Below are 13,279 nucleotides of genomic sequence, written 5' to 3' on the forward strand. Positions count from 1 at the left end.
ATGCTGGATCTAAATCCAGTTTGGAACAGTTTACGATTGCAAGTGTGATGTTGCTTTTATAAAACAGTTCAATAAACAATAAGTTAGTACTGAAAACATACATTTTAGACCAAGGGCCCTATTTTAACGATCTGAAACGCAAGTGTCAAAGCGTAAAGCGCAAGTAACTTTGTGGGCGGATCCCGGCGCTGTTGCTATTTTCCCGGCGGGATAAATGCCTCTTGCGCCTGGCGCAAATCTAAAAGGGGTTGGTCTAAAGTAGCTTCATTATTCATAGGTGTGGTTTGGGCGTAACGTGAAATAAACCAATCAGAGCGTCATCTCACATTCCCTTTAAGAGCAGGCGCGCTTGTTCTAAAGCGGATTCCTATTATAACGGCGGATTTGCCAGGCGCGCGCCAGGAGCGGTTCACAGCCGAGGAGAGCAACGTTCTCGTCAGGGCCGTAAAACACAGAGAAGTGACATTGGGGATGGAGAAACCCACCCAAATTAACTCCTCTTAAACAGGCGTATGATAATTTGGGTAAATGTGTAAGCTACATGCTTTTATAATAAATGGTCTATCTATCTATCTATCTATCTATCTATCTATCTATCTATCTATCTATCTATCTATCTATCTATCTATCTATCTATCTATCTATCTATCTATCGTAATAATGTATGATTTGCAAAAATGAAAACTGCTGCTTAGATGAGAGAATCAAAGTGTATGCGCGTTGTGCACACGCTACATTGATTATGGCCAAGCATGCGCGCTTAAAATAGCATTATGAACAACGCGCAATGCGCCACTGACTTTAGACTAGTTTTTTTCTGGTCAGTGGCGCAATTGTTTTATAGAACAGCAAAATAGCATGAGGGAAAGTTTGCGCCGGAACACGCCTCCTCTTTGCGCTGAACCGCCCCGGGGAGCGCAAGTGTATTTCTGAGTTAACCGACGTGCGTCTGTGGAGGGAAAAGTCCGCTTTGCGCGGGTGCAAAATAGGAATGATACATGCGTCAGTGTACAAAGTCATTTGCGCCGAGTGCAAGATAGAGCCCCAAATATTGAAAGTTCCTTTGGCGATTGTGAAGGCAGTGAAGTTACAACCAAAGTCAACACATAATCGATGTTACAATGGCTGTCGTGTGCATGTGAAGTCCACAAAACTGTAGGGTGTCCCATTTGTCTTTTTAGATTTCAGAAATCCAGATGTTCTACATCTGTCATGTTGTCATGTGACCTACAGCATCAGTTGCGTCGCTTCACTGCCATTTCACAACTCTTCCCCCATTTTCATCAGAAAGAAGTATAAAAGGCGAAAGGCATTTCACATAATACTTTTCGCCTGCTATATAGAAGGGAAGTAGGCATATAGTATATGTCACTTGTTTTGTTCCTTAATGAATCAGCATCTTTGAACAAATCAATGCAATAAACTTTGAAGTAACTTGTATTGGTGTTACACTTTTTACACAGTCATTGATAAGTCTAATCCGTCACACACTGTCATCTGCAGTGGACTTTCAAATGAGAGCTTCACTGTGAATTATGATTGAATCAAAAACAAACACCATGGAAATCCTAATGTTGAAGAGATGCATGAGTGACCGCAAAACTGCATTAGGTTTATTTCTGTTTCAATACATCAAACACTCCACTTTTGAGGGGTCCAAATTCTCCTGCACCATTTATTGTGTGATTATGGATCTAACTCTTTTGAAATACCTTCACAGGAAGATTATGGAGCAGCAACCACAATAGCAGAATGGGACCAATAGCCTTTAATATCACAATATTGTGCTGAGTGTTATTGGACTTCCAATAAACTGGGATTAAAGGATCTGAGGAGAAAAATCGATCTTGCTCCCTGTTAATCTATACCTATCGAGGGTCTTTAAACAGTTTCTCCATGAGACAACTGTCACTGAAGGACAAAATACTAACATTGAACCAGAGAACAGTCTGTCCATACATGACTTAAAATACCTATTTCAATGAAAATATTCACGAAATCCCTCATGTGTTTGGGGTGTCAGAGTTTTACACTCTGAAATCAATTATATAAAGTTGGAAATTACATTCTGCCAGTTTCAGCTTACGTCTGAAAGGCGTAAAGACCCTTTCACCTCTCGTCATAGGATAATCCTCTCAGGAGTACACTACAAACTCCATAAAGTGCACTCTGTTGACACCGATCATTTACAAGGACATTTACAATAGCTCTTATTAAACTGCCCCACCGCAAACCCCGAAGACTGGGCAGAGATCGAACCGAGACTCACACCTCAAGGTCTCCTTCATGTCAGGTAATAAAGTGAAATTATGTGCCATGACACTGCAGCTTTCTGACATGTAATTGCTTTGACCTGCTCTCATCATTTGTGATTAACGTGTCATGCATGGTGAGGGGGAATGTGAACACTGTTCTCTAGTCACTCTTTACAGTAGGCCACTTAGTACTTTACATTTTCTCCGTTAATGTGAAACGGGAGCATTATTTAAAGAGTCACATTATGTGGTGAAGCCTGTTTATGAGAAACAATGTCACAATTGTGAGATTTTTAAATCACACTGAAGATACATAAGTCATATTGTGAGTAAACATGCAATTATGTGAAACACTGCAATAGTCATTGTAGGATATAAAATCACAATTTGGATTTTGTGAGATTTAAAGTCGCAATTGCGATTACTGCAAGATATAAAGTCATTTTGAGACCGTCCTATAAATCGCAATATAAGTTATAAAATTGCAATTGTGAGAAAAAAACATTGTAACTGCAAGATTTAAAGGCACATTGTGAGATAAAATCAATATTGAGAGATATAAAGTCATATTGTGAGTTGTAAATCAATTATGCTTTAAAGTCACATTGTGGTGAATAAAATGGTCATATTTCAACAAAATCACATTGAACGTTATAAAACAATTATGAGAAACAATATGGCAAGATATAAAGATTCACATCAACGCAAATTACTTTTTCATTTCTTGTACTATGAGGCGTAAACAGGCTTCCATATAGAATTCAGCTCACATTTTCTAAATGACTGAGTAACATTAAATTGGAGCATAATGGTTATTCGAAAGTAGTAACACCTATGAGCCAATATATCTAACAGCTGAACTGTATAAATCTGTGCTGTTCAGTTTCATGGCTAGATTCATGTTATACAGTCCTGATATAAGCCGTTTAGACAGCTGTTGTTGTAGGTATTTTTAACATATAGCGTCAGCACAAGATGGTGAGATTAAAGTGCCATCAACCTTTCTATGGGGCTTTTACTCTTCCACTGGACAACACAGTTTGCCTTCTACACAGTCGTAGCTGATAAGTTAGATGTAATTTTTAGTGCTGCTTTTAGTCCCTCTGTTCTTGGGTTAGAATAGGGCAGATTTTCAATGTGGTTTGTGATATATGCCGTCTCTGGAGACGCAACTGGAGCGAGTGCAGGCTACTGTCACCGTCTTCCACCTCACTTCTCTAATACTCACTGGTCTCCAGTGAGGCTGTTTCACCGGAAACAATGGCACATCAATATTTTAGAGCTGTGACATACAACAGTCAGCCTGGAGATTTGTAGTATTCCTCTACTTGGAAAAGGGACAAAACTTATGCTGTGAGCTTGACTCTCATGCATAGTTTTTGATGTTTTTCTTTACTTCCTTCCTGTGGTCTTGAATGAATAGTGGGTTCGAGATTTAGAGTACTGCTGGAACCAATGAATTTTCCATAAAAATATGTTCTGATAAGCAAACAAGGAATTTAAACATCCAAGCTTTCAATGGAACACATGTGTGAGGAGCAGTATAAGCTATCTATCAGAGAAATCTCACACCAATGTAGGCCAAACATGTGCTGTCTATTAAAGGTCAAGGGGAACATGTTTGCCTGCATTTCCTCCCATTCTCTCTGCAGCACTTCCTTTCTCTTGAATATAATGACTGTTAAATAGGACTTTCCTGAACAAGCCTGGCAAGCCAATAAGCATGAGGCTGTTCGCCAGAAAAGGCCTATAATAAAGTTTTTTGAAGATCTGCAATAAGCAAACAAAGCTCATTGCTATATAACAAATGTTTTTAATCAATTTGCATGTTAAAACTGGAGGCTGCAAGCTGATATGTCCTTTAGATGCAATCTGCCAGCAATCACAACATTATTGCATGGTGGCACAAGCTGATTGGCCTCTGCTGATCCTGCAGCCAATGAGATTGCTTGCTCAACATTTAAATAGTCTGAAGATGAAATACTCCAAGGCACTCACGTGGTGAAGTAAACAGCCAATGAGCACCAGTGGCTACGTAAAGACACCCATGTAGCACTCTCTGCTTCTGTTGTTTTATTTAAATAGTCTGCTTCCTCTGAAACCTTCCACCTCCCCCAGTTCCACCTGCCTAGATCTGCTAGAGTATTTATGTATGTCTGTTTATGCAGCAGCAGGATAGCTTGCATGCTCACAGCATCATGTCTGTGTTTAAGCAGAAGCAAGTCCATACTTGCAGCAATAATCAACAGCAGCAGCCTATAGCAGATCTAGTCCACCAATACCAAATACATTAATATTGCCATATTCAATAACATGCAAAAAACTACACCAAAGGTTGTCATAATTGAAAGCAGGTTGTTCAATTCACCAATTCATGAAGTACAATATAATTAGGACACACCAAGGTAAACAACACGAGATAATAAAGGAAAAATCTAATTATAATTTAAGAAACTTTTAGAAATGCAAGTCAAAACAAAAACAAACAAATACACTTAATTAGGATCCCATGGTATATATATTTTTTTAAATATGCAAACAAAAAAATCAAGCTGAGCTAAAGGGCGGAGCACTCGTGCAGAAATCAATCAATAATGCATCAAACTTTGTACAAAGCCCTAAAGACACAAGTGACAAGCTCGACCTGTAACTATGGCTGAAATATTGACAGGTTTTAAAGTGACAAGGCATAGATGTGATTGCTACTTAAAGTGGTCTTGACCTGTTTGCATCTATTCTGGTCTCTCATCCACTCTTCTAAATGCATAGATGGATAAATAAAGAAACATGCTAGACAATCAATCAGGCATATGGGACATTTTTAAAGCTATAACCTGAAAGACTCCTCAGTCCATGTTTTACTTCTTTCAGAACATTGCATTATAAAAAATAAATGTATTTTGTGGGAATGACTTTACATTTTTAATGTTCAGAGTTGTTTTCTTTACAGTGAATAACTTAAGTCTAAGTAAAAAACAGTTTTTTAAGCTAGTGTTGTTTTCTCCACTCCATCTATAAAAGTGCACACTAGCTTTAACATCAACATGACCTTGGTTTTTGAAGAACGAGGATTCTCAAGTCTCATGATACACACACACACACACACAACAGCCCTTCCTCGCTGGGACTGATACTATTTTGATTAAAATCATTTTTATTCTTCTTTCATTTTTAAAGATATTAAAACAAACAAAATATTTAAAAAAAAAACATTCTGTGAGGAGACCTATCTCCTATTGATGACACACTTTCCTCTGGGGGCAGATTGTGAACATTCTTAAATAACATATAACACAGGGCCATTTATACAGTTACACATGGCAGTTTCTCTATCGCACTGACTATTCCCTGCTGGAAGAATCTGGACAAGTTTAAGGGAAAACGCCTAAATGGAAAACAACTGCAGCTGTGACCCATAATTTCAATAGTGGAGTGAAAGAACAGGAGGAAATGTTCACATGATAGTCTCCACTGCTTTCACAGTTACAACCATTGTTTAATGGACATGTTGAGAGATCATTTTTGTAAATAAGAATGTATGAAATGTGTTAAATCTTTTCAAAAAGTAGTCGGCTGGGTGCCATTGATATAATGAATTTCTGTATCCACTATACAGGGTATTTAAAAGGCAGTAGTTTTATACTTCAGTCCTGTGAAGTGACTGATAATGCCAAGATGAGAAACTATGGTGCGTTCATTTTCTGGATTGGTATGTAACACCACACATTTTCTTACTATAGAGTGCCACCTACTGGTTATACTAGGTAACACTTTCAAAAGAGCATTGAATGCATGCGGTAAAAAAAAAAAAAAAAAAATCTTGATGACAAATATCTATAAAATCACACTATTTTATAATATTAGTTATAATTCATTACATATATTACAAAATTCTGTATTTAATATACAATTCCAGCATTTGCTTAAGTTCATCATTAAAGCACTGACTGTTATAACAAGGAAAATGAATTTCTCTAAATAGGACAGGCATGATTCAGCATGTTGTTTCTTGGTCAAGGTTGAAAATGAGGTAGCAGGTCTCCAGATGGTCTGTCCCGATCATGTGCTGGAACTGTGGCTGCAGGTCTCCTGGCGTGAGGCCATTCAGAAAGTGCTCACTGATTTCCTCATAGACTGAGGCTCCAACATCCTCTATAACTCCAGAAAGCAGAACAGCATTTACTTACTTATGCAGAGACACTCTGAGAACCAGATTTGTTGGCAAACAGTATTTAGAATAATACTTATATATATATATATATATATATATATATATATATATATATATATATATATATATATATATATATATATATATATATATATATATATATATATATATATATATATATATATATATATATATATTCATTCAAATGCTCTGAAACAATAATAGCAGTAATCATTAAAGGGATATTTCACCCCAAAAATATTTTTGTCATCATGTACTCCCCCTCATGTTGTTCCAAAACTGTATGAGTTTCTTGCTTCTGTTGAACACAAAAAGATATTTTGAAGAATGTTGGTCTCCAGACAGTTGATGGCATCCATTGACTTCCATAGTAGGAAAAAAAGATACTATGGAAGTCAATGGCTACCGTCAATTGTCTGGTTACCAACATTCTTAAAAAATATGTTATTTTGTGTTCAACAGAAGAAAGAAACTCATACAGGGTTTGAACAACTTAAGGGTGACTAAATGATGACAACAAATATTTTTGGGGTGAACTATTCTTTTAACCGTTAAAACAAAATTGTAAGCAGGTTGTTAAATTAATCACTGAAGTAAATTATAATTAAGACAGACCAAGGGGGGGAAAAAAAACAAGAAAAATCAAGTGAATAAAGAAAAAATAACCAACTTGTAATAAATGTCATGGCTACACTTTGTTTCGATTTAGACATTCTACTAACTATAAGTAACTTTGCAACTACATGTCAACTAACTCTCATTAGACTACTAGTAGAATGTAGTAGACTGTTAGGTTATGGTTAGGTGTTAGGGTTAGTATAAAAATTTGACATGCAGTTGCAAAGTTACTTATAGCAAAGACTTTATATACAGAAAAAAGGGACTTCCATAGTCAGTAGAATGTCTGTTGGGGAGCATCAAAATAAAGTGTTAGCAGATATTAAGCAGACAGTGTACTAATACTCTAATGAGAGTTAGCTGACATGTAGTTGTAAAGTTACTTATAGTTAGTAGAATGACAAAAGTGGACCATCGAAATAAAGTGCTGCCAATTTGATATGTGCATGTTTACCCATGTATTTCTCTTTTAACAGTTTCATTGTGACAGAGAAACCGCCTGCATCTTTGAGCTCCAGTTCCACATCAAACACATCATTCTCTGGAACACAGTTCATGGCATCTCTGGCGTAGCTGACTACCTCAGCCAGGTCATCATCCTCAGCTTCTTCAAAGTCATCTGGATAGTCAGAGATGTCCTCATCATCAGGCACAACTGTCATAAAAGATATGCAGAGAATACTCGAAGGTGTTAAGAAAGCCAGCAAAAATATACAATCCTTCTTAGATCAGTATCAGCCTACGCCTGTTTCCTTTGGATGTTGCCTCATAATAATAATAATAATAATACAATGGAAAACATTATTAATATGATTACATGACACCCTTACCGTTAGATTCCTCAAATGCCTCTTCAACTACATTGGCAAGGCTGGAGGAGACATCTTCTCTCGAAACATCCTCGGAGGACACATAGCTATCATGTTCATCAAAGTCCTCTGAATAATCAGACTCTGTTCCCTCATGGGCCACTTCATCCTCAGCAGTGAGTGACGTCTCTATTTGCAGTGTCTTGTCAGAGACAGCTGAGGCACTATCTGTTCTGCTTTCCATAGATGTGTTTTCTACGTTAAAGTCTTCTTTTGTTTGAGGTCTGCATTCAGCATTCCCCTTTGCAAGTTCTTTCTCCTGGTGTTCGATGAAGTTTCCCAGATGTTCCTGCACGTAGGTCATACTAAGTATGCTGCTCGCACTCGGTCTGTTTTCAGGGACCACGCACAGCATTTTCCCGATTAATGTATGGATGTCCTCTGAATACCTCTCGGGGACCTTGATGTACTCCGCTTTTATGATCTTGTAAAACAGACTTAGGAGATTTTTAGCTTCAAAAGCTGGTCTGAGGGCACAAAGCTCATATAGTAGGCAGCCAACAGCCCATATGTCAGATTTGATGCTGTATGGGACATCCTGACAGAGTTCAGGACTCAGATAACTGGGGGTTCCCACACAGGTGGAGGCCATATCCAGCGTGCGGTTCATAATCTTTGATATTCCAAAATCCCCAAGCTTAATCACACCTCTCTTGGTTAACAGCACATTGGATGGCTTGATATCTCTGTGAAGGATCTTTTCATAGTGGATATAACTGACGGCCATGACAACTTGCACAAACCAGTTCATAATTTTGTATTCTTCAAAGTATTCCCCACTCTTCTGTTCTTTAATGTGGTCATCCAACGTTCCACCGTCACAATAATCCATAACAATGTAAATATACTCATTAGTTGTGTCAAAAAATGTGTCAATCCATGTTATAATATGAGGATGCTTCAAGCTCCTGAGAATGTCTGCCTCTTGCAACACAACATCTTTGGACTTTGTTTTTCGGGAACTGTCCACATGAATTCTCTTGACTGCACATAATTTCTTTGTATCAACATGTTTCATCAACATTACAACGCCCGCTCCTCCTCTGCCAAGATTCAGTACATTATCATATTTCTCCATGTCTTGAACCTATCCATTCACCAAACATCTTCTTTATGCCATTACTTGTTGCAGAAACATTTATTTTGTCTCGTTGATAGCTGGATATGATTATTGACACAAGAAAATTAATTACCAGATAGGCTGGCAAACCGTCATTATGTGATCCTCCAAGTACACTGTAAAAAGTGAAACATTGGATTAACCTAATAAAATTGAAGTAACCATTCACAATAAAGATTTTACATTGGCCTAATGTTCAGAAACCATTCAGTTCAAACTAATTTTCTGCATTTCATGCAAACTCTTTTCTGAATTTGTTGTAAATCAATATTTTAAATTGGCTTAAATGGAAAAAAGAAGGTTTTTAACAGACTTGATTTCATGCAAACTCTTTTCTGAATTTGGTGTAAATCATTATTTTAAATTGGCTTAAATAAAAAAAAGTGTTTTTAGCAGACTTGATCTAAATTGAGTTTTCTTCAATCTGAAATATTCATTCCAAATAATACAAAAGGCTTCACAATTGGCATAACATCAATGAGTCAGATCAAACGTTCTTTTAAATATTTATTAAGTCTTGAATGAAAATCACTGTTTTTAAGATTAGACTCTTTTTTGGCAAAACAAACTTACACTTGTAATTCTTAGACAGTTCAAGTAATCAGTTCATTTCAAATTGAATTTCATATATAGCAGTATTAAAATGTGAATATATCATAAGAACAATAATAAGAAAAAAGAACAAATACCTAAAAACAATTGGTCTGGTTCTCTCAGAAATTTTTGTCAGAAGAAATAAATGTAAATCAAATACAAAACATAGATATTGCCACATTCAGTAAACAACAAACAACTACTGAACTACTATTACGATGTAGTTGAGACTGGGGTAAAGGCGTTTCTCCCATCCTGTGTGTGTGTTCATCAAAGTACTGAAATGGAGGCTGTCAGTCATTCATTGACAATGCAGCAGAGTGCAGAGGCGACATAGTTAATTTCAGTTCTTTTGGAAATTTGAGGTTTAGCACATGCAGTCCAAATAAAACTGTTACAGCAGCTGCAGTTGAGGGCACGTTACTGAGGACCTCTGTGCTCTCAATGCTCTCACTGATGAAGATGGCCATTGGTTGCTCCGGCTATCACCTGGCATATCCTGGCGAGACAATACATAGTAATGAATAAAGAGTGCTAACCAAACAGTTGATGGAGTATCTCAGAAAATTAAAATATCACATATAACCAATAAAAACAAGGATTTGTAATACAGAATGTATGCCTTAAGAAAAGCATTTTCATGTTCAGTCAGTAATTGGTTGGAACACTATTTTTTCCACGTCAGTAATTGTTTGGAACACTATTTGTGGAACCACTATGAGTGGTTGGTAGCACTGTTGCTGTCTTTTATTTTTTGGGTACAGATCTCGTAGCCTAGGCTGCCTACAGACGCGTTTTTTTTTTTTTTTTTTGACGGCCTGCTTATGGGGCGTGCAGTTAGCGGATCATGAGGATGAATGATCATTTATGTTTGTGCCTGCAATCGCTGATACAACCTTTAAAACAACCTGGGCATTCAGCTGTGCCACATGCAGATTGCCTCCATACTGATGCAGCAATTCAAGCAAAAGGAGGCCAAAATACCAGGTATTTAGTGCATATACGTGAACATAGCTATAAGCTGCAATCAACAGAAGTAGCACAAATAATTGCGTGAAATATATATATATATAATGCATGAGTTACACTTTTTTGTAACTTTTTTTTCTCAAATTACTGAACTTAGACTACATTCTAATTTTTTGTATGTACTGTATGTACAGTATGGAAGTATGTGCGTGGATTGCTGAGCGATGTACGTACCTGAATTTTCTTGATGAGATGGTGAACAGATTCACCAAAGCAGATGAATAAACATTTAAGAACTGATTCCCTCCTTGTGTTGTCCACGACCTGAACAAAATGCATTCATTAAAATAACATGCTCCTTTTTTATCACATACAGTAGAAATACGGTTTGAAAAAGACAAAGTATAATGAAACATGATAAAAAATTTGACCATTCATCATGGAGCATTTTTTTTTATAATGCCATGCCTGCCTGACACATTTAGAACACATTTAGCCTAAAGGTGCAAAAAGCTCACAATGTTAGTGTTAGGGGCATCATGCTCAGTATAAATCACTGTTTTATAAACCATAAACAAGGTTCAAAGTAGCCCCACACTTCGTTGGTAGTATAATTAAGGTTCTAACATTTGAAACAAGGCATTGATAACTTTGTAAGTGTACATATAGTTTATTAAAAAGACTGTTTTTATTGAAACACAGTAAAGTTACCTTGACTTCTCCAATAATCATTTGCTCCTGCCCTGCAATCTGTATTGAACGCAAAAACAACTTACCCGTGTCAGTGAAGACTTGACAGACAACCAAAACTGCCCAAAACTAGGAACCATGCCAACCAAGCAGCAGCTTTCCTAAAATTCAAATCCAAACAGTCATTAATCCGTTTTAGTTTTGCAGTTTCAAAGTGTAAATTTATTTTCCTCACATTAATTTCCGCCTTCGCAAATTTAATACATAAAACATAACGTTATAAAATCTGCGTTCATATTGAAAGCCGGGGGAGAGGCAGTTAGCCTGACTTTAAACTCTGGGCGGGAAACGTTAACGTTAAGTTGTTAGCTAGCTAACTTAAACGTCACTCCCATATTGAGGTGATTCATTTAACGTTAGCAGCTAATTGTCGTTACTCAAAACTCAGTCATGAATACATCGTTTTTTTAACAACATTCATCATTTTTTCCTTTCATAATATCCATTCAATCGGTCTAACGGTATATAATCTTAAGTTCTTGGATTTCCCTGGAAAATCGTTAGCACCTAGCTGTAAAATGGCGCGTTAACGCTACTTACCACTATAATGTCAAAATGAATGTTATAATAACTTCTAATCTGCGTGTCTGTTCATTAAAATGATATGACGTTAATACTTTTCAAGTATTTAAATGCTGAATGGTACCCCCTTACCTGACAAACGTGTCCTGTTCGCTTCGCGTTGTTCAACAGATGACTCTCCGACTTCTGCGCTCGGTCTCTTCTAGAACCTTCTCTCGAGTTTTCACGTGTGCGCATGCGCAAACCATGCTTTATCTAATAAAAGTCGTTTGATCGAATGTATAATTTAAAATTCATTGTAATGTTATAATTTTATATTGTACCAATCTAAGAAAATAGACTGAAAGACACATACAAATCACAAAATGTAATTTTACTTAACAATCTAATAATTTTAGGCTATTGGAATGAAAAAAAAAAAATCAAACGAAAAACACCAATGTTTTACTTTTTACAGTGTAATAAACAGGTTCGTTCTGCCAACTAGCCAAAGTAGCAGGTGAAACAAACTTTTTAGAAAACAAACATCTTTAAAATCGTTATTACCTTTGGGTCCTCATGCCTTATTGATAAAAAAAACGAATTTATTTTTTATTTATTTTAGTTAATGCGTCGTGTCGGGAGAATAAGGCGACTGTGTTGTCTTCATGTTACCATGACAGCTCCTTCTCAACAAAAGGGAATCCGATTCGTTCCAAACTTTAGCTATGGTACTTAAAGGCGAATACATTGCTTAATTAAAATCATAGATATATATCTATGAATTAAAATGACGAAGGCGTAATGTAAAATATAACTCCGCAAAACACATTGAACATTTTAATGATTTTGTTTCTGCAATAAAAATCCACACCTTTCACAAATGTATTAAGGACGTCATCATGACGCTCTGTCGTGTTCGGTTCGCTTGGACTGGACACTAGATATATATACATAGATCCACTTTAGTGTCTGTTTCTAAGGCCGCCGTCCGCCATATTGGACCGGTCAAAGCCTGTTCGTGAACACGGAGAGCAGGTTGACTGAGCGTCTGCAATCGCAGTATATATCTGCAATAGACCGCAGCAGATGACTTTGCTAAACTACAATACAATAAGACGAAAGCGTCAGCTGTACAACATTAAAAAAGTTACCACAGTAAACAATTTTTTAAAATCCATATTAAATCCACATAAAAACAAATTAAAACAACCAACGCAATCACACCTGTGAAAAGTTATCAAATTTCTTTACATTTGGGCGATTTCACAATCAGAACCTGCGCAATGTTGTGGCATCATTGATTATTACAGTGAGTGACGACACGCTGACCGTTCCAAGATGGCGGGCGCGACGACTTGTCTGAGGTGGTGCTTAGGCTTTGACCGTCGAATTTGACATCTACGTATAC

The 13,279-nt window shown here is 36.8% G+C and overlaps 1 protein-coding gene across 2 annotated transcripts; it reads right to left on the reverse strand.

The window, feature by feature from the left end:
* Positions 1–6,072: 6,072 nt before the first annotated feature.
* Positions 6,073–9,141, reverse strand: nek12 (NIMA-related kinase 12). 2 transcript variants are annotated; one of them, XM_056240296.1, is made up of 3 exons: positions 7,896–9,141; positions 7,520–7,720; positions 6,073–6,413 (listed from the first exon to the last, which is right to left on the reverse strand). In XM_056240296.1, exons 1-3 carry the CDS (start codon positions 9,010–9,012, stop codon positions 6,250–6,252), a joined length of 1,482 nt encoding a protein of 493 aa, XP_056096271.1. In that variant the 5' UTR covers positions 9,013–9,141; the 3' UTR covers positions 6,073–6,249. The 2 variants fall into 2 exon arrangements, with proteins under 2 accessions (XP_056096271.1, XP_056096272.1); XM_056240297.1 differs by having other exon boundaries at positions 6,073–6,407; positions 7,896–9,140.
* Between the last annotated feature and the right edge of the window lie 4,138 nt (positions 9,142–13,279).

Source organism: Rhinichthys klamathensis, unplaced genomic scaffold (genome assembly GCF_029890125.1).
Source record: "Rhinichthys klamathensis goyatoka isolate OS25496 unplaced genomic scaffold, OSU_Roscu_1.1 h1tg000591l_1, whole genome shotgun sequence".
Taxonomy (NCBI): Eukaryota; Metazoa; Chordata; class Actinopteri; order Cypriniformes; family Leuciscidae; genus Rhinichthys; species Rhinichthys klamathensis.